The sequence below is a fragment of the Thamnophis elegans genome, chromosome 17 (assembly GCF_009769535.1).
Source record: "Thamnophis elegans isolate rThaEle1 chromosome 17, rThaEle1.pri, whole genome shotgun sequence".
Taxonomy (NCBI): Eukaryota; Metazoa; Chordata; class Lepidosauria; order Squamata; family Colubridae; genus Thamnophis; species Thamnophis elegans.
The window spans coordinates 8,101,095-8,128,875 of NC_045557.1; the positions used below are offsets into that span (position 1 = coordinate 8,101,095).

At 45.6% G+C, this 27,781-nt stretch overlaps 1 protein-coding gene across 1 annotated transcript; it reads left to right on the forward strand.

Moving 5' to 3' along the window:
• Positions 1-503: 503 nt before the first annotated feature.
• On the forward strand, positions 504-27,781 carry POLA2 (DNA polymerase alpha 2, accessory subunit). Its single transcript, XM_032233837.1, has 18 exons — positions 504-649; positions 1,364-1,488; positions 2,546-2,625; positions 3,288-3,345; positions 4,519-4,625; positions 5,172-5,353; positions 6,601-6,689; positions 6,848-7,003; positions 8,014-8,076; positions 8,406-8,448; positions 9,650-9,774; positions 11,345-11,383; positions 12,293-12,366; positions 13,632-13,737; positions 17,178-17,284; positions 23,728-23,787; positions 25,481-25,607; positions 27,231-27,781. Exons 1-18 carry the CDS (start codon positions 553-555, stop codon positions 27,375-27,377), a joined length of 1,785 nt encoding a protein of 594 aa, XP_032089728.1. The 5' UTR covers positions 504-552; the 3' UTR covers positions 27,378-27,781.

The window sequence follows — 27,781 nt, forward strand, 5'->3', positions numbered from 1 at the left end:
GGAGAAACCCTATAGGCTTAATAACTTGAGTGAGAAAGATGTGTCTCATTCAAAACCAGCCTAGTTGGCTTCCTGTCAACCCTGCGAGGTAGACCAGACCTTCCCTCCCCCACCTCACCCTCTTGCTGGGGGCTCAGCTGCCTTTTGAGTGCATTAAGTATGATGGGCCACCTTGAATTATACATAAAAATGTGGGAATTATAATTTCCTAGATATTTTCATAGTTTTCATGGACAGGTATACTGCAAAAAGTTTCTGTGCATTACGCTCTAGGAATGAACACTCTCATTCCCTGAATCGCCCCTTCGACACAGACTTGGCCGCTCTAGGAACAAAACCTCTCTCCCTCCCCGGAGTAAGGCTCGGTCGCCACGCCCACTCCGGAAGGCGCCTACTCACAAGCCGAAGCCTCAGAGGGCGTGGCTTCCGCCCACCTTTATCTGATTGGGTATCAGAGCGCGGGGCGGGACCGTAAATAGTCAAATGGACGCGCGGGTTTTTTTTTCTTTCGGGATTTTTTTTTTCCGGTAGTGGCGCGAAAAGGAAGCGGTGATGGGGTCGGGGATTATGGATGCTGTAGTGGCCGATCTCAAGGTCTTCGGGCTGGATTTCGCGGAGGGGGAAGACCAGGACGCTATTGCCGAGAAATGTAAGGCAAAGGGGGAAGGTGGGGGAAAAGGAGATAAAGGGCAGTGGGTTAATCCGGGCGCTATCCTCATGAAATATTGGGATAGGGGCGTGGTTTAAGCATCCAAGGATTGGGGGCAATTAATAATACAAAGATAGAACAGTGAAATGAATTCAGCTCAGAAAACTGTGAGCCCAAACAGAGAAAACAACCCAAACTCTAGATACTACAGTCCATTGTTATCCCGTTTTATGGATTTGTTTATGTGTGAAATGTAGACACCTTATTAAGAAATTCAGGCAAGGATTAGAACTTGGCTCTTCGAGTCCACCTTGAATCCCGCACACAATTTCCCTCCTACCTACCTACCTCCTTTCTTTCTTTCTTTCTTTCTTTCTTTCTTTCTTTCTTTCTTTCTTTCTTTCTTTCTTTCTTTCTTTCCCTCCCTCCCTCCCTCCCTCCCTCCCTCCTACAATTAACTATATTGCAAATAGCCACGTTGACACAATGAGGGCCAAGCCAGGTATAAAAAGGACAAGAAGAATGAAATGGAAGATCATCCAAGAAAAATGAACAAGCATGGAAACCAACTCGAATTCTGCAAGACCGATCCCACTGCTTTGGGGGGGGGGCGATGAGTTGTGGGCAGGAGTGGCACTTTCTCTTTTTAATGCCCGCTGGCTCAAAAAAAAGAAAAAGAAAAAGACCGTTTCCTTGTCATTTGCTCTCTTACAGTGGAAGAAATCTGCATGACGGGATGGGTACCGAAGTCGGACTTAGGAAACGAGCTGATTGCTTTTGCTATGCGCAAGGAAGTGCTTCTCCTGACTCTGGAAAACTTACTTGTCTTCGAACACGAGGTAGAAAAAAACGGCGGTGGGCTTGACCCCACTTCTAGCAATGACAGGGAGCCCTCGAGTTACCACCATGATTGAGCCCCATGTTTCTGTCGTTAACAGAGATGTTTGCAAAGCGGGTTTTGCCTCATTTAACAACCTTTCTTGCCACTGTTGTTAAGTGAATCACTGCAGTTACGCTAGTAACACGGTTCAGTGGCATCCCCACTGGCTTTGCTTTGTCAGAAGGACGCAAAAGGGGATCGCGTGACCCCGGGGGCACTGCAACTGTCATAAGTATGAGTGAATTGCAAAGCATCTGAATTTTGATCATGTGGCTATTGAGGCTGCTTTAGCGGTCGTAAGTGTGAAAAATAGTCCTATGTTACCTCTTTCAGTGCCGTTAATAAATGGTCACTAAACAGACTGCTGTAAGCCGAGTGCCACCTGTATTTGCACCTACGTTGTATTTTTTACCAATTTTATCTTTTTTCCGGTCTCTCTCTTGATAGAAAATTCTACTATTACAATTCTGTAATTGTAAAAAATGATATTGATAAGATGGATCTTTTCCATCATAATAAAGCTGAACTTATAGGAAGGCTAGGGACGTGGTGGCTCAGGGGCTAAGATGCTGAGCTTGTCGATCGGAAAGGTTGGCAGTTGGGTGGTTCGAATCCCCAGCGCCGCGTAACGGAGTGAGCTCCTGCTACTTCTCCCAGCTTCTGCCAACCTAGCAGTTCGAAAGCAGGTAAAAAATGCAAGTAGAAAAATAGGAGCCACCTTTGGTGGGAAGGTAATAACAGTGTTCCGTGCGCCTTCGGCATTGAGTCATGCCGGCCACAGGACCACGAAGACGTCTTCAGACAGCGCTGGCTCTTCGGCTTTGAAACGGAGATGAGCAGCGTCCCCTAGAGTTTGGAATGACCAACACATATGTACGAGGTGAATCTTTACCTTACAGTAAGGCTAACTATTAAGACCGTAACAACTTCAAATTGCCTAGGTTCCAACTCCCATGTTTTATTGGAACAAACAACCGACACAACCACAATTTTTTGCGTTTCTTTTTTCCTTTCAGAGCAAGAAGCTAACAAAGCCCTCCAGGAAAAAGGAGGATCGTTGGTCCAACGTGGGGGACATCGGCTCTGCTCAAGACTCGTATCCTCTTTAAAGATGGGAGAACATGGCAGTGGTCCCTACTGGTCAGACAATAAGGAAACCCTCGACGTATGACCACTCTGGAGGCCAAAAATTTTATTGCTAAACTAGATGGTGGTTAAGTGAATTTTGCTCCGTTTTACGACCTTTCTGGCCATGGTTGTTAAGCGGATCGCTGGCAGTTGTTAAGTTAGTCACATGGTTGTTAAGCGAATCTGGCTTCCCCATTGACTTTGCTTGTCCGAAGGTCATAAAAAGGGGAATCACGTGTCCCTGGGAAATGCAGCCGTCATAAAGACGAGTCAGTTGCCAAAGGTCTGAATTTTGATCACGTGACCACAGGTGCAGCGGTCGTAAGTGTGAAACACGGTCATGGGTCACTTTTTTCAGTGCTGTTATAACTTCAAACAGTCGCTAAGTGAGTGTTTATAAGTCAAAGACTACGTGGGGAATAAATGGCAGTTAATTTAGAACATAGAATAGCAAGAGTCGGAAGGGGCCTTGGAGGTCATCTAGTCCAACCCTCTGCTCATTTGGTTTTTGATCTGATGGACATGTCAGTTTTGTCCACCCACCCTGGCTTGATTGAAGCAGAGCTTGCAGCTTTGTGTGGTTTTGAGAGAGCCACTTCTGTTTTGTGGTTGCGTCTTAACTCTTTGCAGTCTGGAGGTCAACGAGGAAGACGAGGACTTGCTGGATACCTACGCATCGCCCTCAAAAGTAAGCGGGTGACAGTCAAGTCACATATCCCCTTCAGGGTTGACTTGTAGAAGGAGGGGAGGAGGGGCGGGGGCAAGGGCCCAAGAATGGCACAAAAACCTATTTTTGTGGCTCAGCAACTGAAATCTGGGGATAGATTGCCTCTCAAAGTGGAGGTTCTATTCCAATGATTGCAGCGAAGAGGAGCCCTTTTGGAAAAGCCCTCTGGGATTGACAAAGCTTGTTCTGTGTCTCCTGCAGCCAGTTCCAAAAACTAAGATTCAGTGACATTTAACCGGCATGATGAAAAGTGAAGTCACTTTATCAGCGTTGCTGAAAAATCTTTTTTTTTTCGCTGTTCATTTTGTACTTAAAATTTCTGAGAAATAGATATGTGGCCTTTGTCCTTTCCTTCCTTCCTTCCTTCTTTCCTTTTCCCTTCCTTTCCATTCTCTCTCCAGTTTTCCTTCCTTTATTTTCTCCTCCTTTCTATTCCAGTTTTCCTTCCTCCTTTCCATTCTCTCTCCAGTTTTCTTTCTTTTCTTCCTCCTTTCCTTTTCTCCTCCTTTCCATTCTCCAGTTTTCTTTCTTTTCTTCCTCCTTTCCTTTTCTCCTCCTTTCCATTCTCTCTCCAGTTTTCCTTCCTTTTCTCCTCCTTTCCATTCTCTCTCCAGTTTTCTTTCTTTCCTTCCTTTTCTCCTCCTTTCCATTTTCCAGTTTTCTTTCTTTCCTTCCTTTTTTCCTCCTTTCTATTCTTTCCAGTTTTCCTTCCCTCCTTCCTTCCTTTCTCTCTCCGGTTTTCTTTCTTTCCTTCCTTTTCTCCTCCTTTCCATTCTCTCTCCAGTTTTTCTTCCTCCTTTCCATTCTCTCCAGTTTTATTTCTTTCCTTCTTTTTTTCCTCCTTTCCATTCTTTTCAGTTTTCCTTCCTTCCTTTCCCATTTTTTCTTTTCTCCTCTCCCTCCCGTTTCCATCGTTTCCTTCCTTTTCCTTTCTATTTCCTTCTCTCTCTCCCCCCCCGCTTCCTTTTGGATCATTGTGTATTATTGAGCTGATGACCTAGGGAGGAAGAAAAAAAATGGGAGAAAGAAGAAAGGAAGGAAGAAAAAAGAAAGGGACACAGGGAAGGGAGGGAGGAAAACTATAGAAGGAAGCAAGAGAAGAAAAAAAAACCAAGAATTTCTCCTGTTTCCTAGTGTGCTCAGAAACGAGCCATCACCACCCCAGAGAACCCCCGTTCCAAGCGGACCCTCTCTGGCCGCAGCCCCCGTCTCAACTTCTCGCCCAACAGCTTTTCTCCCAGGTAGGCCGATTCAAAGGACCCTGACTTGCTTTCCCTCCCGTTCCTTCGAGGAGGCAAGTTCACACAACCGTTGTGTCAGGCCTGCAATTATATTCCTTTTAGAATTTTGGCCTGCCACACTTTCTCTTATTTCATTATTCTGTATAGTTGATGGGAGGGGGGAATAGACAGGAGTAGGATTGTGGAATGTATTGTTGTCATTCTCTACTAGAAGCCAAGGTCGTCTTTTGTCTCTGCACTTTTACACCTGACCGGAAGCAGCTGGGTGGAGACGCCAGCAAGGAAGAAGATGATTGGACCATGTGATGGATTTGTGGGTGTGGGGACAAGATCATGAACTTTTAACTGGGTGGAATTCTGATGTCATTTCCAGAATTGGGATTAACACAGATGTGCTAAGATGTCTGCTTTATTAAATTGGAACTTTAAGGATCGTTTTGCCATGGACTCTGATTTAATTCTACATGATACTTAGAACGCTGACATGTTGGCTTTTATCCCATGGGGGGAAGACTTTTCAAGTGTTTCTCTTCTCCTCCCCGGAAGCGCGACCCCTTCTCAAAAATACGCCACCAGGAAGAACCGAGGCGAAGTCGCGGCCTCTTTTGGATCAGCACCAGTTGGAGGACGGGACAGATGTGCCCCTTCGGTTCAGGTCTACAACTCCCCCCATTCGCTCACCAAAGCGTACAAATTCATGTTCCTGGATTTGATGGAGACCCGTGATGGTGAGGGGGGGTTTGGAGCTTGGGGGGGGGGGGGGAGGAGAACCGGCATGTTTTCAAGCCTATTTGCACAACTTCTTGCTGATTGATATAACCCACTCTACAGGCAGTTCTTGACTGACTGACTGACAGCCAGTCACTTAGCAACTGGATGGATGGATGGATGGATGGATGGAGACAGGCAGAGAGGTGGATAGCTAGCTAGCTAGATGATAGAGAGAGTGGGGAAGGGATCGATGGGTTAGCTAGATAAATAGATGGGGGGAGAGGGAGAGAGAGAGATGGAAGAGGGATGAATAGACACGTGGATATGATAGACAGGATGGATGGGCGGACAGACAGACAGACACCATAGATGATAGATAGATAGATAGATAGATAGATAGATAGATAGATAGATAGATAGATAGATAGATAGATGATGGATGGATAGGATAGGATAGGATAGACAAGGTAGGTAGGTAGATAGACAGACAGACAGGATAGATGGAGGGAAGGAAGGAAGATAGAGATAATAGGATAGGTAAATAGAGACAGGATAGATAGATACAGGATGGATAGATGAATAGATAGAGACAGGGTGGATGGATGGATGGATGGATGGATGGAAAAGAGGTAGGTAGGTAGATAGACAGACAGGATGGATGGATGGAAGGAAGGAAGGAAGATAGAGATAATAGGATAGGTAAATAGAGACAGGATAGATAGATACAGGATGGATAGATGAATAGATAGATAGACAGGGTGGATGGATGGAAAAGATAGGTAGGTAGAGAGACAGGATGGATGGATGGCTGGATGGAAGGAAGGAAGGAAGATAGAGATAATAGGATGGATAAATAGAGACATGATGGATAGATGAATAGATTGATTGATTGATTTTGAAGGAAGATAGAAAGATAATAGGATAGCTAGACAGAATAGATAGACACAGGATGGATGGATGGATGGATATGGAGAGGGATGCATAGATAACTGGATGCATGGATGGATGGATATAATAAGAGAGGGTTGGATAGATAAATAGGGAATAGATGGATAAATACTTGGAAAGGTAAGTGGATAGATGGACAGACGTAGAAATAAGTGATAGATGAAAGGTAGCACACATTTGGGCTAGATGGAAGAAAACCAGGTCTTAACTGCTCTCTTGAAACGCTGGGGAAAACAAAGCCCATATTTTAATGGGCAGGTTATGCAAATGCTTTCATTATTATTTTACTTTTCGATTACTTTTCTTCCTTTAAAAGTCCTGTCCTCCAAGATCGAAGAGCTGGGTGACGCTCTTAAGGCCCATTACAACATAGACGAATTTTCCTCAGTGGCGGTCCCTGCGCAGGTATGTTTTAACGCGGCTACGAGCTTGTAGCAAAAGTGCGGCTAAGGAGGGTGGGGAGAACCCCATTGCCCCAAGCTTGTGGCCCTTTTGGGGGGGCGTGTCTGGAAGAAATCAGCATCTCTGACTGCATTCTCATTTTTTTTAACGCCCACCGGAAGGACACGGTAACCGTCTTAGGCCAGATTGGGTGTGATTCGAACGGGAAACTGAACGCCCAATCCGTTATCCTAGAAGGGGACCGCGAACACTCATCCGGGGGCTTCATCCCGGTCGACATTTCTGAGCTCACGGATTATTCTCTGTTCCCAGGACAGGTGAGAACTTAAACCAGTGTTTCTCAACTATAGTGACTTTAGTAAGGTTTGGACTTCAATTCCCAGAATTCCCTAGCTAGCCAACGTACTTTGAGTGGGTGTGACTTTGAGGCTGGGGGATTCTGGGAGTGGAGTTCACACCTCTTAAAGCGTGCTGGCTGGGGGATTTGGGGAGCTGAAATCCATCTTGTTCTGACCAAGGCTTCCCGAGAGCATGAAGCCAACTCCTTGTCTCGACAAAAACCCCTTTTATTAATTGACTGTGAATTCTGCTCATTCACATCCAGCAAAGTCTTTCAAGGGAGGATTTACAGTCACAGACCTTATCTGGCTTGGAGAGTGGCCAGGCCGATCTCGGCAAAAGTTGGCAAAGAGTCTTGGAGAGTCACGAACCAATGAATCAAACTAACTGTCTCCTGCAAACTCCACTCCCCTGTCGCTCCTCTTTTATTTCCTCTGGGAGGGGCCATTCATTGTCCACCTGTGGCCTTCCTCCCAAGTCAACCCCTGTTCTTTAGCTCTTCCCTTCGTCTGGCCACACTGGGAACAGGCTCCAGCTGTTCTTCTGCCTCACTGATGTCTGACTCCGAAGGCAGCTGATAACTGCCAGACGGCCCTGGCCCCCTCTCTGCCTCCGACACAGAGCCCTCCTCCGAGCCTTCCCCAGACTCCAGGACTGGCCCAGGTTCCTCCCCAACCCTCCTCACTCTCCGAATCTGCTGCCAACTCTGCTGGCTGCTGGCTGGCTACAACACATCCCTTTTAGAGCACACTCGCTGGGGGATTCTGAGAATTGAAGTCCACTCATTTTAAAGAATGGAGGCTGAGGAATCCAGGGAGCTGAAGTCTACCCGTCTTAAAGCATGCTAGCTGGGGGATTCTGGGAGTTGAAGTCCACTCGCTTTAAACCTTGGAAGCTGAGGGATCCTGGGAGCTGAAACATGCTGGCTGGGGGATTCTGGGAATTGAAGTTATATCTCCCCCACCCTCCATTTTTTTTAATTTCCCAGGTTGTGGTCATGGAAGGGATAAACAGCACTGGGAAGAAGTTCATTGCATCCAAACTCTACGAGGTGATTAAAACACGCTAAGCATCCCTGCTCTGCCATACTCCTCAAAGTGGATCTACCTATTAATTTACAACTTGCGGTGACGGATCCACTTTATGACCGGAATTTCAGGCTCAGTTATGGTCGTAAGTGGAGGACTACCTGTATGTAATGTCTGTTTTAAGCTCTGGAGGTTTTCGTGGTCTTTTTTTATTTTCCTGGACAAAGGGGATGAACTGTTCCTTGTTTATTTCCTAAGCAGGAGTGACAAACTCCAGCCGGCAATTGAATTTAATTGACCTCCCTGCGAATAAATAAATGTAAAATAATAATAATTTTTCTTCTCTCTCCAGGGGGTGCCCCTTCCTTTCCACAAGCCCACAGAAGCAGCCGCAGGTATCGTACCCCTTTTGTTAACTTGGTTCAACCGTCATGGGACTTTAAATACAATCCTGGCTTATTTCAGGATTTCCCTACCTTAAGAACATGGGTTTGTTGAAACGTGGTTAGTGGAGCCATTCCCACGTTGACTACGTTCGCACAGTATGCTGAGACATGGCAAATAAAGAGTGCAATGGTTTTGCCTCTGCTGCCATCTACTTAATCCTAAACATACATCAGTGATTTTTATTTCTTGCAAAGTTGCAATCAACAGCGGAATGGGTCGCTTGCGCTGCCGTCAGTAATAACGAATTATCTAATCATGTTTACATTAAATCTGGGAAAAAATTACCATGTGCAAGGTTTGCTTGCACGCCCACAACTATGAATTTGTTGTTGTTAGTTGTGAAGTCATGTCTGACCCATCGCGACCCCATGGACCACGTTCCTCCAGGCCTTCCTGTCCTCTCCCATCCTCTGGAGTCCATTGAAGCTCATGCCGACTGCTTCGGTGACTCCATCCAGCCACCTCCTTCTCTGCCGTCCCCTTCTTCTTCTTTTGCCCTCCATCGTTCCCAGCATGAGGCTCTTCTCCAGGGAGTCCTTCCTCCTTCTCATCAGGTGGCCAAAGTCTTTGAGTTTCCTCTTCAGGATCTGGCCTTCTAAAGAGCAGCCAGGGTGGATCTCCTCTAGGACTGACCGGTTGGATGGCCTTGCAGTCCAAGGGACTCAATGCAGGAGTCTTCTCCAGCACCAGAGTTCAAAGGCCTCCATTCTTTGGCGCTCAGCCTTCCTTATGGTTCAACCTTCACAGCCATTTATTGCAACGGGGAAAACCACATCCTTGACTAGACATACTTTTGATTGGCAGGGTGATATCTCTGCTTTTTAGGATGCTGTCTAGATTCCCCATTGCTTTCCTCCCCAGCAACAAACCTCTTTTAATTCCTTGGCTGCCGTCCCCATCTGCGGTTTTCTTCCCCGTCTATTTGCCAGGAATTGAGAGGGCCGGATGCCATGATGTTCATTTTGTTAATGTTGAGTTTCAAGCCAACTTTTTAATGAATAACGAATAAATGTATTAAGGATCGTCATTTCTCCAAAATTGCAAATATCCTTATCCACTTGCATTAATAATCCTTTGATGACAATGCAGACCAAACCACTCCCAGGGATTTCTGGAAATGAAAACCAACTAAGCTTCTAATCCTTCCAGATCTGGAACCTTGGCTGGTCTTGGTTGCCTGTGGGCCGTACACCACATCGGACAGCATCGCCTACGAGCCCATGGTGGACTTGATTGAGACCATCAATAAGGACAAGCCCGATGTTTGCATTTTGGTAATGGAGACGCTTCTGAAATGTGCAGGATTTGTTAGAACTTTACAACGTACAGGGTGTCCTCGACTTACAACAGTTCATTTAGTGACTTGCTCTGACCCCCATTCGTCCCACACCAACACACTCCAAGCCAAAGATACTTTACGGAATTTATTAACAGACAGACAGGTCCTTGGCAGCAAACCGGCACAGATAAGCCTTGGCAGCAATCCAGCCTGCCAGGCTCACAATACTGTTCTCCAACATTAGTTCATGCGTTGACTTCTGCAAAAGGGGCGTGTGCACAAGCAGTCCTTTTATAGTCTGGAGAGGAGCCTAATTACCAGCAGTTGAGTACAATTACCTACTGTACTTGCGCAAGTTCCTGATGCCCATTAGCTCTTCGGTGCCGGGCATCCAGGAACAACTCACTACTGGCGTCCGGCTCACTCTCCCTTGTCTCCTCCCCACTGGTCCAAGGCTCAGGCGCCTCCTGGTGGTCAACCAGCCTCTCTGCGCCCTGCTCGGAGTTGGAACCCTGTCCAGGGTCCTCCACATCCTCCAGAGTCGACTCATAGAGCCCCTCACTGTCGGAATCTGGTGGCAGCTCCAACAGCTCCTGCTGGACCACAACAGTGACTGTTTGAAGTGACGACATCACTGACAAAAGTGACGTCACCATTTCTCCCACTTACGACCGTTGCAGAATCGGGGGATCAAAATTCAGACGCATGGCCACTGACTTACATTTCTGATGGTTGGGGCCATCTGATCCCCTTTGGCGGCTGACTGACAGGCAACATCAAACGGGGGGAAACCAGATTCGCTTAGCGGCTGTGTTACTAACTTAGCCACTGCAGTGACTCGCTTAACGACTGTGGCAAGGAAGGTCGTAAAATGGGGCCAAAATCACTTCGATGTCCCAGGTAGCAACAAATATTTGAGGCTCAATTGTCGTAAGTTGAGGACTGCCTATAGAATACAGCGTCCTAGGGCTGGAAGGGACCTCTGAGGTCTTCTAGTCCAACCCTCTGTTTAAGGCAGGAGTCTTTATACCATCCTGGTCTGGTTTGTGGGTTGACAACTGGGAAGAATTGATGGCTTTAAAAACCTCCAGGTTTGGTGTGAGAGTCCTGTTGTGGCCCCGGCAGCAGATTCAGAGAGGAGGTTGTGGAGGAAGATGGACCAGTCCCGGAGTCTGGGGAAGGCTCTGTGTTGGAGGCAGAGCGGGGGGCCAGGACCGTCTGACAGTTATCAGCTGCCTTCAGAGTCAGACATCAGTGAGGCCGAAGAACATCTGGAGCCTGTTCCCAGTGTGCGCATGCGCAGAGCTGCCAGATGAAGGGAAGAGCTAAAGAACTGGGATCGACTTGGGAGGAAGGCCACAGATGGACGGTGAATGGCCCCTCCCAGAGGGAATAAAAGAGGAGTGAAGGGAGAGTGGAGTTTGCAGGAGACCAAAGGTGGACAATGAATGGCCCCTCCCAGAGGAGATAGGAATGAAAGGGGAGTGGAGTTTGCAGGAGATTTGGGATGCGTTTCCCTCCTCTGTCCATCCTCCTTAACCATGGCTTCCTTTCACTGTTTGCAGCTCGGTCCCTTCGTCGATTCAAAGCATAAACAAGTGGAGGTGAGTGGAGAAGAGACACAGATGTTATAAAAAGTTGGGGGGCTCCCAAGTGTTTTGCCCCTGTGTGAGTTCAGAAGTTGGCTGGGGAGTCAAAACCAAGGCACCGGATCCCTAAAAACTTTGCAGGGGCTTTCCTTTTTTCTCTCTCTCTCTCTTTCCTCCTGACCATCATTTTTTCACTTGAAAACAGTACAATAAAACAAACAACCTCAGCCAAATCCTGCAGCTGGCCTTAAGTAAGCAAAATCAAATATCAACAAACTTGTTTCTCTTGGCAGAGAGAAACCCAAAAAAAGCAAAAAAAAGGTTTGTTTTTTCCCACAAGAGGGATGCTCTCCAGATGCCCTGTCCCCAGCTAAAGGTAGAGGTTCCCCTTGCACATGAATGCTAGCCATTCCCGACTCTAGGGGGCGGTGCTCATCTCCATTTCAAAGCTGAAGAGCCAGCACTGTCCGAAGATGTCTCCGTGGTCATGTGGCTGGCATGATTCAACGCCCCCAAAGGCGCACGGAACGCTGTTCCCTTCCCACCAAAGGTGGCTCCTATTTTTCTACTTGCATTTTTTACCTGCTTTCGAACTGCTAGGTTGGCAGAAGCTGGGACAAGTCACGGGAGCTCACTCCATTACGCGGCGCTAGGGATTCGAACCGCCCAACTGCCGACCTTTCTGATCGACAAGCTCAGTGTCTTAGCCCCTGAGCCACCAGCTAGTCAAAAGTAATTGTTGCGCTTGATGAGAGTTCCTTAAATCTGAACAGCATTAAATTGAGAGAGAGGTTGATGCTTGGCAGAATCTTAGATAAAAAAAAATCCAATTAGCTTCTGAACACCCTGATTTAAATCGGGGGGCGGAGAGGGGGGATCGTAGATTCAGTTCTTGATCAACCAACCGAATGGGTTTGTTTACAGGAAGGGCAGCTGATCATGTTGTACGACGAGGTCTTCAAGCGGTGTTTGAAGACCATCATTGAAGGCACAAGGAGGTGAGAAGATGGTTTGTTCTGTCCAGAGGACCTGGGTTGCTTGTATCAGGCTGGGGGCGTCTTTGCAAGCTCAGTTTCGGGCAAGGAGTATATTTCCTTGCTCCCCCTGGAAAAGTTGTGGGTTTAAGTGGGGGGTAGAATGGAGATGGCCCACAGCTGAAATTTAAAAAAAAAAAAATTCATAGGGTCCTTGGTGCTCTCTGAGTTTGGTGTTTTTCTTGTAGATGTTTCACCACCCAACTAGGTAACATCATCAGTGCTAGAAGGGAGGAAGTCGTAGAAAGGAGGAGGGGGAGGGGATAAAGCAAGGAGGAGGGGCAGAAGGAGAGGAGGAGAAGGGGAGAGGAGGAGGAAGTGGGGGAGGATAAGGAGAGGAGGAGGGAGGAGGAGAATGAGCGGAGGAGAAGGGGAGGGGGAGAGGAGGAGGAAGTGGGGGAGGAGGAGAGGAGGAGGAGGAGGGGAGAGGAGGAGGAAGTGGGGGAGGAGAAGGAGAGGAGGAGGGGGAGGTGAAGGAGAGGAGGAGGGAGGAGAAGGGGAGAGGAGGAGGAAGTGGGGGAGGAGGAGGAGGAGGGAGGAGGAGAATGGGAGGGGGAGAGGAGGAGGAAGTGGGGGAGGAGAAGGAGAGGAGGAGGGAGGAGAAAGAGGAGGAGGGGAGAGGAGGAGGAAGTGGGGGAGGAGGAGGAGGGGGGAGGAGAAGGGGAGGGGGAGAGGAGGAGGGAGGAGAAGGATAGTAGGAGGAAGTGGGGGAGGAGAAAGAGGAGGAGGAAGTGGGAAAGAGAAGGAGAGGAGGAGGGGGAGGTGAAGGAGAGGAGAAGGAGGAGGAGGGAGGAGAAGGGGAGAGGAGGAGAAGGAGAGGAAAAGGGGAGGGGGAGAGGAGGAAGTGGGGGAGGAGGAGAGGAGGAGGGAGGGAGGAGAAAGAGGAGGAGGAGAGAGTAGGAGGAAGTGGGGGAGGAGAAGGAGAGGAGGAAGAGGACTGTGGTGTCCTTGGTACTCTCAGAGTTGGGTGTTTTTCTTGCAGACGTCTAATCACCCAATTAGGTAACATCATCAGGGTTAGTAGGGAATGGGGTTACCAAGGCAGTGGGGTACCAAGCAACCCCTCCCCCCCCAAAAAAATGTGATCATGTGGCCATCCAAATTACAAAAAAAGAAACAGGTCATAACTAGCTCTTAAGATCTGTTGTAAGTTTGAACGGTCGTTAAGCGGGGACTTAACCTGCATTCCTGATTCTCACAAGCTTGTGTCTCTCCTTTATCCCACAAAGTGCCGGCTCCCAACTTGTGGTTGTACCTTCGCTGAGAGACGTCCATCACGTGTGTATTTATCCCCAACCTCCGTTCGTCTACGATCTCGCCAAAGAGGACCAACAGGTAAATTTCCCTACCTTTCAGGCAAGCTCCACCTCCTCGGGCTTTCTACGGGCAGTCCTCCACTTACAACCACCATTCAGACCGAAGTTTCCGTGGCTAAGCGAGACGGTTGTCAAAACGAGCTTCGCCCCTTTTTACAACTTTTCTCACCACGGTTCTTAAGTGAATCGCTGCAGCGGTTCAGTTAGTCACACCTTCGTTAAGCGAATCCGGCTTCCCCGTCGACTTGATGTGTCGGAAGGTTGCAAAAGGGGGATCAAGTGCAACACCCCCCCCCCCGGGACTCTGCGACCGTCATAAATAGGAGTCAGTGGACAAGTGTCTGAATTTTGGTCACATGGCGGTGTGTATCGCGGCAACGGTCGTAAGAGTGAAATACAGTCATGCTATTATAACTTCAAGTAGTCACTAAATGAATATAAGTCAAGGACTACCTATATATACGTAAAGGTAAAGGTTCCCCACGCACATGTGTGCTAGTCATTCCCGACACCAGGGGGCACTGTTCATCTCTGTTTCAAAGCGGAAGAGCCAGCGCTGTCCGAAGACGTCTCTGGGGTCATGTGGCCGGCATGTCTCAACACCCCCAAAGGCGCACGGAACACCGTTCGCTCCCCACCAAAGGTGGCTCCTATTTTCCTACTTGCATTTTAAAAAAAAGATTTTTATTAACAAACATGTAAAATACGCACACACAAAAATTAGACGTACACCACATTTATACAATACAGTACGAACAGGAACTTCCTGTTTCTTATAATAGCAATCATCAATCGATACCGTTCACCTTATATTATTTCCCCTTCTATTGTATTTCATTTAGATTTCACCATTCTTAACCCTCTTATTTTACTCATAATAATTATTTTTGAGTTTTGTTATATTCCTTCATTGATTCTTGTTTCTTTCCTCCATCCACCTATACCATTTATCCCATATCTGGTAGAATTCTGATTCTTCCTTTCCCCGGATTTCTTTAGTTAGTTTATCCATTTCGGCACAGTCCATAATCTTTCTTATTATTTCATCTTCGCTTGGAATCAATTTGTTTTTCCATTTCTGGGCAAAGGCAATCCTTGCCGCCGTAAGTATATGTAATATTAAATACTGGATTTCTTTTTTGTATTTCACCGACATAATTCCTAATTCTACTTGCATTTTTTACATGCTTTCAAACTGCTAGGTTGGCAGAACCTGGGACAAGGAACGGGAGCTCACTCCGTTATGCGGCACTAGGGGATTCGAACTGCCAAACTTTCTGAGCGTCTTAGCCACTGAGCTGCCGCGTTCCTATATTTTTGTATTTAATTAAATTTCATATTTAATTTCAAAAGATTAATTCAGACCAGTCTGAAATCTAGATTGAAAGGCCAATTTTAAATGTTGGATTTGCAGCTGTTGGCTCCCCCCCCCAATTCCAGGTGTTGCCGACAGGTGCTGCATCTCACCAGCTGGTTCAGAAAGATGTTTCAGACACCAGCAGAGGGCGATAGTGCTTACCTTCTGGCTTTGACTTGCAAAAAAAAAATGTGCTTTTTCTCTCTCTCAAGAAAAGCTAGGAATTTCCTGTATTTCGGAAGAGAAATTGAAGATGTTTTTCCAGGAAAGGACAATTCAACAGAGAGTGACTCAGGCTTTAGTGCAAAGCGTAACGTTTTGGAAGGGAGGAAATTATTGTGATTTTCCTCCACCCACCCCCTTTCAACTTTAAGAAAACTTACGTGGTTGTTCAGTTGCATTTTTTTTTTACAAATTCTTCCCCTCTCCCTGCTTTGCTGTCCCTTCTATCTTATATTAGCCAATAGCCAGGCGTTGCCCAGGTATTTATTTTTAGGCCACACTCTACATTTTTAGGGGGGAAACCATGTTGCTTGTATCTTTACAATTTATATTGTTTTATTTGTTTCCTAGTATAATTTGATTGCTTATTCGTAACCTATGACTATCACTGTTGTATCTTACGATTCGTGGTGAATGTATCTTTTATGTTTACTGAGAGCATCTGCATGAAAGACAAATTCCTTGTGTCCAATCACACTTGGCCAATAAAGAAATTCTATCCTAACCTATCCTATCCTAATCTATATTCTTTTCTCTATTCTATTCTAATCTATTCTATTCTATTCTATATTCTTTTCTCTATTCCTATTCTATTTCTATTCTGAATTCTATTCTATATTATTTTCTCTATTCTATTCCTATTCTATTTCTATTCTATTCTGAATTATATTCTATATTATTTTCTCTATTCTAATTCTATTCTATTCTATTCCTAGTTAGTCTAGTATATTCCCATATTCCTATTTTATTCTTTTCTCTATTCTATTCTATATTCTTTTCTCTATCCCTATTCTATTTCTATTCTGAATTCTATTCTATATTCTTTTCCCTATTCTATTCTAATTCTATTCTATTCTATTCCTAGTCTAGTCTAGTATATTCCCATATTCCTTTCCTACTCTACTCCACTCCATTCCACTCCACTCTGCTCTACTGTATTTATTAAAGTTCTTAAAAGGGAAAATGGGCAACTTTTATTCTGGCTGGGTGGTGACTGGTGGCTGGGGGAATTCTAGGAATTGAAGTCCCTCACATCTTCCAAGTTGCCGAGGTTGAGAAACACTGTATTAAATCTCCTTTTCAGAAAAGGCAGCGGGGAACTGGGTGTGCAATCAGGAACACACAAACACACCCGTTCCTTTTCTCAAAAGTGACAAGCAAGGGGAATCCCTTCTGCTGGGCCCGATCCAAGAACAGCAAGAAGACTATACTTTCTCAAACCTCCCTGGGTGCAACCTTGGCTGCGGGGGTGTTTATTTTGCTGGGGCAACTCCCTAGGGAAATAATATATCCCTGAATAATAATTGCTCAAGCGGCGAAATTCCCCAGCAGAATTAACCACGGTCTTGTCTGTGGCTGTTGAAGGAAAGTAGACCTGGGGTGGTTTGGGACTTCATTTCCCAGAATCCCCTGCTAGCTGAGGAATCGTGGGAGCTGCGATGCCAGCACTTTGGAAGAGCGTTGGCTTGGGGAAACGTTGGCTTGGTTGTCAGTGCTAACCAAGGTTTACAAAATCTCACTTAACTCCTTACTTCAGGAGTCGGCAATCTGCGGCTCCGGAGCCACATGTGGCTCTCATCCCTCTGCTGCGGCTCCCTGTAGCCGGTTCAGCTCCACTATTGATGGGGCTTTCAGTTAGGACAGGTAGAGGGGAAAGGACACTGCACTAGGAGGAGACTCTATGGTGTGGTCAGCTTCAGAATTGAACGGGGTGGGGGTGGGGGTAGGGAGCCTTCCAGTTAGGATCTTTGTGGTTCTTTGAGTGTTTAAGGTTGCCAGCCCCTTCCTTAGTTTACTTTGGCGACGGTATTCAAAAAAGTTTGCTGAATTAATCCCTCTATTGGTGTTTCTCTCCCCCCCACCCCACCCCCAAATTCCAGAGAGTGCTTTTCGTCTCCGATCCCTGCACCTTAGAGATCGACGGAGTGATTTTCGGATTAACCTCGGTGGATTTGCTCTTTCACATGGGAGCGGAAGAAATCAGCCGGTACGATCCTTGCAAAAAAAAAACAAAAAACACCCTGTTCAATTGCACGCAGGCGAGCAAGCGAGCGAGGAAAAGGGCAAAAGGTTTTACGCGGTTCAAAATTTTTATTCGTTTTTTTAACCAAGCGTCCAGGTATTTATTTATAGGGGGGTTGAAAATGTCTGGAGCAAACGTAATTTCTAATGTTGGATTTTCCCCCTTACCAGAGGAAGCTCCCTTGTGGAGTACTGTGAAGCCGTTACCAGGGCAACCCCACAGCGCTGTGCAGTAGAAGCCATTTTACGGCAGTACAGTAGAAGCCATTTTAAGGCACAACAGGGTGTATCGTAACAGAACACACACCCTGAGGGGTGTTAGGGATGTCTTACCCCCACAGTATTTTTCTCCAGAGGGCAAGTCATCGGTGTGTTGGTTGAAATTGCTCCAGGCATTCCAGAGTTATGCTGGTGTACACATACACTCATACACCCATAGCACCATTTATATATATAGAGAGAGATTTTTAGCCTGCAAAGCAAGCTAACACTGCCCGCTTCCCTCCTTGCTATGGGGTTGTGGAGTGATTCAGGAGTGAGCGTCAACCCTTTGTCGATTGGCCTCTTGCACAATCCCAGTTGCGTAAGCCAAGAAACACTTTGGTGATCTGCAGAGAGAGCAACGAGTGTGAGATACAAATGCCATCCCTCGCACAGATGTGGGGGGATAAGATGTGACTCACACGCAGCTCACAAGTGACAGGAGGAAGAAGAAAGAAACTCGGAACTGCGGGGTCATTGGTGGCTTTCCCAGACAGTCAGGAAAAGTTTGCGTGCCTTCCAGAAACGCTGCTCTTGCCTTTAGAAGTTAGTCCTCGATGTGACCCGACAAAAGCGCGAACGTCATAAGCGCGCTGACAAAACCGCGGCGCTAAAACCGCGATGTCAAAACCACGTCGACAACAGCGCGCCGACAGAAGCGCGCCGACAGAAGCGCGATTTAAGTTAAGGGTTAGAGTTAGGGTTAGGTTACAGCGCACTTCTGTTGGCGCGCTGTTGTCGGCGCGCTTCTGGGCTCATTCGTCGCGCGGTTTTGTCGGCGTGGTTTTGTCACCACGGTTTAGTCAGGCGCGCTTTTGTCATTCGCGCATTTGTGGTGGAACCAGTCCTTAACGGCCAGATTTTCCGTTGCTAAGCAAGGGTGGGTGATGAAGGGAGCGGCACCCGATTGGATGACCTCTTTTTGCCTCCGCTGCTGAGCGCTATTACAGGTTCGTCCACGAACCGCAAGGGAGCCCCACAATTTCTGTGGCTGAGGATGAAATTTGTTCCGCGGGTTTTGCTCTGTTTTATGACTTTGTCGCGTTTGTTAAGTGAATCCATGCCCTTGGTTAAGTCAAGTCACATGGTTGTTAAGTCAGTCTGGTTTTCCCCGTTGATTTCGCTTGCCGGAAGGTTGTAAAAGGGGACACACACACAGCCTGGGACACTGCGACCGTCGGAAATGTGAGTCAGTGGTCAAGCATCCAAATGTAAATCAGATGACCACGGGGGATGCTGCAATGGTCATAAGTGTGAAAAATGGTCGTAAGTGTGAAAAATGGTTGTAAGACACTTTTCAGCGCAATTGTAACTTCGGTCGCTAAATGAACTCTTGTAAATTGAGGATTATATAGTATCACATTCACATTTAAGAAGAATCTAGTCACAGCTGAAATAGTACAGGTCCTCCTGCTTGAGCAGGGGGCTGGACTAGAAGACCTCCAAGGTCCCTTCCAGGTCTATTTGGATTGATTGATTGATCGATTGAAATGGTACAGGGTCTCCTGATTGAGCAGGGGGCTGGACTAGAAGACCTCCAAGGTCCCTTCCAGCTCTATTCGGATTGATTGAAACGGTACAGGGTTTCCTGCTTGAGCAGGGGGCTGGACTAGAAGACCTCCAAGGTCCCTTCCAGCTCTATTGATTGATTGATCGATTGAAACGGTACAGGGTCTCCTGCTTGAGCAGGGGGCTGGACTAGAAGACCTCCAAGGTCCCTTCCAGCTCTATTGATTGATTGATTGATTGAAACGGTACAGGGTCTCCTGCTTGAGCAGGGGGCTGGACTAGAAGACCTCCAAGGTCCCTTCCAGCTCTATTTGGATTGATTGATCGATTGAAACGGTACAGGGTCTCCTGCTTGAGCAGGGGGCTGGACTAGAAGACCTCCAAGGTCCCTTCCAGCTCTATTGATTGATTGATTGATTGAAACGGTACAGGGTCTCCTGCTTGAGCAGAGGGCTGGACTAGAAGACCTCCAAGGTCCCTTCCAGCTCTATTCAGATCGATTGAAATGGTACAGGGTCTCCTGCTTGAGCAGGGGGCTGGACTAGAAGACCTCCAAGGTCCCTTTCCACCTCCATTCTGAATTCTGAGTACATCGCATTTCATTAAAAATACAAAAAGTTTGTATTATATACAATCTAGAAACATTATAGATATTTGGAGCTATGAAATATAAAATATTATAAACGTACTTCTAGATTACAGATATGATTGTTGGTCTTCATTGGCCGCCGCCAGGAAGTCAGCAAAGGGGTTAAGCAGGTTGCTGCAGTCGTTAAGTGGAATGTGGTTCTTAAGCGAACCCGGCTTGCCCCCTTGACTTTGTTTGTCGGAAACCAGCTGGGAAAGCCGCAAACAGTGATCACGTAATTCCAGGACTCTCCACCCTCCATAAGTACATGCTAGTTTCCCAAGTGCCCAAACTCTGATCACATAACTGGATTCCAGGACTGTCGTAAGTATGACGACTGTTCCTCAGTCACTTTTCCCAGAGCCCCTTGTAACTTTGAACGGTCCCTAAATTAGCAAAAATCAATGGAGCAAGCTGGACTCATTTAACGACCGCGTGGTTGACAAGTGCAGTTGATTCGCTGAACAACCAGGGACAAAAGCAAGAGGTCGTGAAATCCGGCACGACTCACTTAGCAACTGCCTTATGCTCCCAATTGTGGTCGTAAATAAAGGATGTAGGTTGTTCGCCTTTGCAGAGCTGCCTTAAGGACTAGAATCTTGTGATGCTTTATTTTATTTTATTTTTTAAAAAAAGAGATGAACTCTTCTGTCCAGAGCTAATGTGACAAAGAGATATTTTTAAAAATAATTACTGATTAGCCATGACTAAGCCGTGGGTGTCGGCAAGTAAATGTGACTAACATATGAAAGGTTTGCAAAAAAAACCTAAAAATGTGACTACGTTTTTATGACCTCATACATCATTAGCGACCCAGGGATGCAGGGCTCAAAATGGAGCATCACAAAGCAGGAATAACAGAGTATGATATGATAGCTTTCTTTTTTTTTTGAGAAATTTTTTTATTGTTTTAGTTAAACAGAAAGGAAAATAAGAAAAAAAAAACATCTTTCGTTGCATCTTGCTGAAAGCATATCGATTGGTTACAAATATATTCCGTGCATTTCTTCCACAGTCCTTAACATATGCTTCATTCAAATCATGTTGTAAGTTTTAAATCAAGAAAGAAAAGTTATATATTTTACTATCCCTGTACCGGTTCCACCACAAAACCGCGGTAGACTAAAGCGCGCTCGACGAAAGCGCATACCTGACGTCATCACAGCGCGACGAAAACATCACGCTGTGAGCGGTAAAGTTAAAATTAACGTGAAAACCTTACCCTAACCCCCCCAAACCTAACCCTAACCCTAACCCTTAACCTCTAACGCTAAACCTAACGCTAACCCTTAACCTAACCCTAAACCTAACCCTAACGCTTAACGTAACCCTAAACCTAAACCTAACCCTTACCTTTACGTGAATCGGCTTGCTTTAAAAGCGCTTTTTAAAGCGCCCTTTTTTCTCCGCGGTCGTATTTGTCGCGCTGCTGATGACGTCAGGTACGCGCTTTAATCGGGCGCGCTTTAGTGGACCGCGGTTTTGTCGTGCCACGCCCTGTACCATAATTCTCATTTGGTTACCATTGTTTAAACATGTTTTTTATCATTTATATTAGAAGACACAACCACCTACTGCCATTCATTTGCAATTTCAATTGATCTCCAATACCATTACTCCTTTATGACATGTTCTAAAATTAATTCGGTTAAGTAGGATATCTGAGCATTCCCCCCCCCCCCCCGCCTCCCCGTAACACACCTGTATGTATCATTAAATATTGCCCATTAACATTTTGTTGTTATTGTAGTTAACTAAAGGTTATTTACTAATTATCTCACCTCCTCTCCAGGCCCATATAATAGCTTTCTTGATTAGCCCATAGGCCATGTCAAAGCCCAAGGTTCAAACCCCTATCGCCAATAAAATCTTATACAAACAACTTAAAATAAGGTACAATAAAATACAATAGTTATACGATAAGGTACAATATAATTTAATACATAAGATATATAAATAGAATGGAATGACATAAAATTATATTCCGGTGTCACCCTTACAATCTCCCCCAATCAGTCCCACCTATGCAGATCTCAAGCGAACCATTTTGTTTAAGGACTGTGCTGCGTTAAATATTATTTCCCGAATTATGGCTGAGGTGGCGCAGTGGTTAAGTGCAGCACTGCAGGCTACTTCAGCTGACTGCAGTTCGGCTGTTCAAATCTCACCGGCTCAGGGTTGACTCAGCCTTCCATCCTTCCGAGGTGGGTAAAATGAGGACCCGGATTGTTGTTGGGGGCAATATGCTGACTCTGTAAACCGCTTAGAGAGGGCTGAAAGCCCTATGAAGCGGTATATAAGTCTAACTGCTATTGCTATGGCTGCATATAAAGTAAGTTGTTTTGATATAGGGGATCTCAATGGGTTTCATTCATTCGTTATATAGACCTGTCTTTCACCCCCTTATACAAGCAACAGCCAAATAGGATGTGAGCCAGATCCTCTACCTCTGCCACTCCACAAATGCAGAAGACGCTCATTGTTAGGGTATAGAATGGCGTCTTCCGTATCTGACCATTGGGGTCAAGCGGTTCGAATCCCGCTCGCGTCAATCTCTCCCTAAGATGTTTTGGCAGTTGTAACTTCCAATCGCCGTCTCCCTGGCAGTGGGCAGAGAGAGGGAGACAGAGAAGGAGAATTATGTACTTGAATGAAGTCGATGAGTTTGGAAGGAGTATGGAGAGGTGGAGCAAATGGTTATGGCTCTAGACTTAACCATAATTCCTAGTTCTTTCCTGCTTGGATTACTGCTGTACTTCTGATTCCTTTGATATGCTTTATATAAAACATAGTTTGTTCAAAAAGGAAAAAAACACAATAGATTTGGGTACATATTAATTGATTGGTTGGTTGGTTATTTGGTTTATACGGTGCCCAACTCACTGTAACATTTCTAGGCAATAGGCATGACATTAAAAACACACACACACACACAATACGAAGCTAGCCATACATGAAAAGTATGTTTCTATTTGCTCAGCCATTTCAAGTGACCCACCTTACTAAGGAAAGCCATATCATTTTGTGCTCCTATTACCTTAATTCTGTGGGCAGCTCTCTTTTTGAGTTGTTCTCCTGTTACGCAAGAGACAGGAAAGCCACAGCTTCTTATAAATAACAGAATAAATATGTGGAGTAGGTACAACAGAAATACAGAGAGTTGGAAGGGGCCTTGGAGGTCCTCTAGTCCAACCCGCTGCTCAAGTAGGAAAAGTCAACGGAGGGGAAAGAAAACCAATGGATACAATCACGGGCTTGTTTAAGAGCCCTGGTTTAACCCTCTTTTTGATAAATAAGATAAGAGCTTATAAATAACAGAATAAATATGTGGAGCAGGTATAATAGAGAGTTAGGAAGGGGCCTTGGAGGTCCTCTAGTCCAACCCCCTGCTCAAGTAGGAAAAGTCAACAGAGGGGAAAGAAAACCAATGGATACAATCATGGGCTTGTTTAAGAGCCCAGGTTTAACCCTCTTTTTGATAAATAAGATAAGAGCTTCTTATAAATAACAAAATAAATATGTGGAGCAGGTATAATAGAGAGTTAGGAAGGGGTCTTGGAGGTCCTCTAGTCCAACCCCCTGCTCAAGTAGGAAAAGTCAACAGAGGGGAAAGAAAACCAATGGATACAATCACGGGCTTGTTTAAGAGCCCAGGTTTAACCCTCTTTTTGATAAAAAAGATAAGAGCTTCTTATAAATAACAGAATAAATATATGGAGTACGTACAACACAATAACAGAGAGTTGGAAGGGTCCTTGGAGGTCCTCTAGTCCAACCCCCTGCTCAAGTAGGAAAAGTCAACGGAGGGGGGGAAAAACAATGGATACAATCACAGGCTTGTTTAAGAGCCCAGGTTTAACCCTCTTTGATAAAAAGTTTTCTAAGCCCCGTCAACTTTAATCCCTCCCTACATTTTTACCCTCAACACAATCCTGTAAGGTAGCTCAGTGATCAAACTCTTAAATTTTTTTTCTACCTTTCTTACTCTGTTTTTTCCCCTCCCTGCTCAGTTCTTCCAATCTTCAGGACCGTTTTTCTCGTATCCTCAAACACATCCTGACTCAGCGGAGGTAAGGCATTTCGGAACGCGGGTTTGGGTTTTGTCCTAGATTTTTAGCCTGCCACAAATACACGAAAACAAACTCCAAATGCTGTTTTGTGTCCATGTTGGGCCCAGGTGGGGAGGACTGGGATTTAAAAGGCATTCTCAAACAATGGATGGGACTAAGGGAAGATTCTAGTCCTCATGGTTATGAATAGAGCACTGGTTAATTATGTATTTTAAAACAAATCTATGCCCAATCAGCCGTGGCTTGGTGAAGTTTCAAACGTGGCTTTCCAGGAGATGGCCAAACAGAAGATGTACAAAGAAGCATGGCTGTTGATGGTGTGGAAAATGCTTCAAGAAAAGCATCAGAGGAGTGAGAGGAAGGAAGGAAGGAAGGAATGAAGGAAGGAATGAAAGAAAGCAAAAGGGAGGGAGGGAGGAAAAGTTAAAGGGAAGAGAGAGAGGAAAGGAGGAGGAGAGATGTGGGAGAAAGAAGGGAGGAAGAAAAAGGGAGGAGAGGGAGAAAGGAAAGGAAGGAAAGAAGAGATAGGAAAGGAAGGAAAAGATAAATGGAAAAGAAATAGGAAAAGAGAGAGAAAGAGGGAAAGAAGCAAGGAAAGAGATAGAAAAGGAAGGAAAAGAAGGAAAAGAAGGAATGGAGAAAAGGAGAAAAGATACAGAAAAGGAAAGAAAGGAAAAGGGAGGGAGAAAGAGGGAAAGAAGGAAGGAAAAGAAAGGGAATGGAGAAAAGGAGGAAAGATACAGAAAAGGAAAGGAAAGAAAGGAAAGGGGAGGGAGAGGGAAAGGAAGAAGGAAAGGAGATAGGAAAGGAAGGAAAAGAAAGGGAATGGAGAAAAGGAAGAAAGATAAAGAAAAAGAAAGAAAGGAAAAGGGAGGGAGAGGGAAAGAAGCAAGGAAAGAGATAGGAAAGGAAGGAAAAGAAAGGGAATGGAGAAAAGGAGGAAAAATACAGACAAGGAAAGGAAAGAGGGGAAAAGGGAGGGAGAAAGAGTGGGATAGAAGGAAGGAAAGAAGAGCTAAGGAAGGAAGGAAAAGGGAGGGAGGGGAGAAATCAGACAATACTGGCCAGAGGGCGGGAAGAGCCACCATCCCATCCCTGAGTGCCCCTAAAGATTAACCTCTTTACATCCTGGTTTATTTCTTAGGCCAATCATGCTTCCTTTGGTTTTGCCTCCATGTGCCTCACAAATCCCCACAAGCCATGGTGGTTTGTAAACATGGCTTGACCCACTCCGATAACTTCTGCCCTTCGCCGCCGATCGACAAACCACCTTTGAAATAAACCATTATGGCTCCTCTCATTCCACCTCCATCTCTCTCTCTCGTTCTCTTTTTGAACCCCTTCCAAAGAGAAGTCCAGGGGGCATTTCCGATGCCAGCTGCCCTCGGGTCGAAAAGCCCCAGAAACGCAGCTGCTTCTCCTCCTCGGGGACGAAACGTGCCACCGGCCGGCCTTGGGAACACTGCCCCCCTTTTTTTGGCCCTGAGGCTTGAGATGCCAACCTCCCCAACCCCAGGAGGGGACAATCCTGGAATGCCAGCTTGGCATTGCGTTGGCACTCAATGGGTAGAGGAGAAGAAACAGCTGCCGGGCGCGGCCTTGAATGCCAGCCAAAGCTCGGGCAAAGCATTCATGGGGGGTATAACTCGATCTCTTTTCTCCCACCCACCCCCCTCTTTTAAATTCTCAACAGCTACTATCCTCTCTACCCGCCCCCCGAGGACATGAGTGTGGATTACGAGCGCTTCTACCCTTACGCATCTCTGCCCGTCACGCCGGACCTTCTGATCACCCCCTCCGACTTGAAATACTTCGTGAAGGTGGGGGCAGACGCCAGCTATGCGGCTGAGTTCGGGGGGTTGTGGGGGGGGGAAGAAAAATTAGGAAGGCAGCCTCGCCCCCTTGGGGCTTTCGTGCCCGGATACCTAAGCTGTTAGGCCTGGCTCCTAAAAATAACCCAAGATTCCAGACCTCATGGTTTTCGTTGAAGGATGGGCTCAGATAGCAAGCACCCAGGGCGACGGGGTGTCTCATGCCGTGTGGGAGGTGATGGGGGGTGGGGTGGGGTGGGGGGCACAGGGGCGTAGCTCTTCCCCACGTTATCGCAGGATCAAATTTGGAACTCTGTGCCGTGCAAAAGGTGTCCTTTGCTGAGTTTGAACCTTCCTTGATTCCATGTTGGGGTTCACATGAATAGAATAGAATATAGGGTAGGGTAGGATAGAAGAGAGTAAAATAGAGTAGAATAGAATAGAGAGTAGAGTGGAGTGGAATGGAATGGAATAGAAAATAGAATAGAAATTAGGATAGGATAGGATAGGATAGGATAGGATAGGATAGGATAGGGGAAAAGAGTAGAGAGAAGAGAGTAAAGTAGAGTAGAATAGAATAGAGAGAGGAGTGGAATGGGATGGAATGGAAAATAGAATAGAATAGACAATAGGATAGGATAGAGGACAAGAGAAGAGAAGAGAGAATAGAGTGGAATGGAGTGGAAAAGAAAAGAAAATTAGAATAGAATAGAAAATTGAATAGAGTAGAATAGAATATAGGGTAGGATAGAAGAGACTAAAATAGAGTAGAATAGAATAGAATAGGGAATGGAATGGAATAGAAAATAGAATAGAAATTAGGATAGGATAGAGGAGAAGAGAAGAGAGTCAAATGGAGTGAAATAGAATAGAAAAGAAAATTAGAATAGAATAGAAAATTGAATAGAGTAGAATAGAATATAGGGTAGGATAGAAGAGACTAAAATAGAGTAGAATAGAATAGGGAATGGAATGGAATAGAAAATAGAATAGAAATTAGGATAGGATAGAGGAGAAGAGAAGAGAGTCAAATGGAGTGAAATAGAATAGGGAATGGAATGGAATAGAAAATAGAATAGAAATTAGGATAGGATAGAGGAGAAGAGAAGAGAGTCAAATGGAGTGAAATAGAATAGAAAAGAAAATTAGAATAGAATAGAAAATTGAATAGAGTAGAATAGAATATAGGGTAGGATAGAAGAGAGTAAAATAGAGTAGAATAGAATAGAGAGTAGAGTGGAGTGGAATGGAATAGAAAATAGAATAGGTTTAGGTTTATTGGATTAATGGAATAGAAATTAGGATAAGATAGGGGAAAAGAGTAGAGAGACGAGAGTAAATTAGAGTAGAATAGAATAGAATGGAATGGAATAGAAAATAGAATAGAATAGACAATAGGATAGGATTGAGGAGAGAAGAGAAGAGAGAATGGAGTGGAATAGAATAGAAAAGAAAAGAAAATTAGAATAGAATAGAAAATTGAATAGAGAGAATAGAATAGAATTCTAGCAAAATTCACAGGAAATTAATACAGGGTTTTTTATCGGGACAAGGAGTTTGATTCATCCTCTTGGGAAGCCTCGGTCAGAACACAAACAAACTTGGTTTAAAACCTCTCGCCTTCTCCTCTAGGACATATTGGGGTGTGTCTGCATTAACCCCAGCCGGCTGACGAAAGGACAAGTGGGGGGCAGCTACGCGCAGCTGTGGATCCAGCCACAGCTCCCTGGGGCCCAGCGGAAAAGCCCGTGCCTCGCTGCACAAGTGATCAAGATCTAACCAGGTTAGATCTGAAGCTGGACAAAAGGCCATCAAGGGGATGAGCTAAGAGACTTCGGCAGCAATGGGCAGATCCCAAAATCTGGGTGACCTAAACATCTGGACTGCATCTCCTTGAGTTTCTTTGATGTTGGTTTTTTCATTCTCTGCAGCTGGATAATGTCGCCATCGTTCTTCTGGATAAAATATATATATTATCCAGGCCTGTTTCTGATATCAAACCATATAAATATATGAATTTGTTGATTTGGGTTAGTTAGGTTCAAATCCTGCTTCTCAGCGAGCCCTATGGAATCCGAATTGCCCCACAAATGAAGTTTTGGCAGATGTGCAATGGGCTGCTTTGATTCTCCAAGGAGGAGAATTCTGGGAGTTGAAGTCTGCCCATCTTAAAGCATGCTGGA

Excerpts from the sequence above, each read along its gene's own strand:
- POLA2 (XM_032233837.1), top strand. The coding sequence starts at position 553 with ATGGGGTCGGGGATTATGGATGCTGTAGTGGCCGATCTCAAGGTCTTC. Across the intron at positions 3,346-4,518 it reads CCTACGCATCGCCCTCAAAA|TGTGCTCAGAAACGAGCCAT; the intron begins GTAAGCGGGTGA and ends CCTGTTTCCTAG. Across the intron at positions 25,608-27,230 it reads ACTTGAAATACTTCGTGAAG|GACATATTGGGGTGTGTCTG; the intron begins GTGGGGGCAGAC and ends CTTCTCCTCTAG.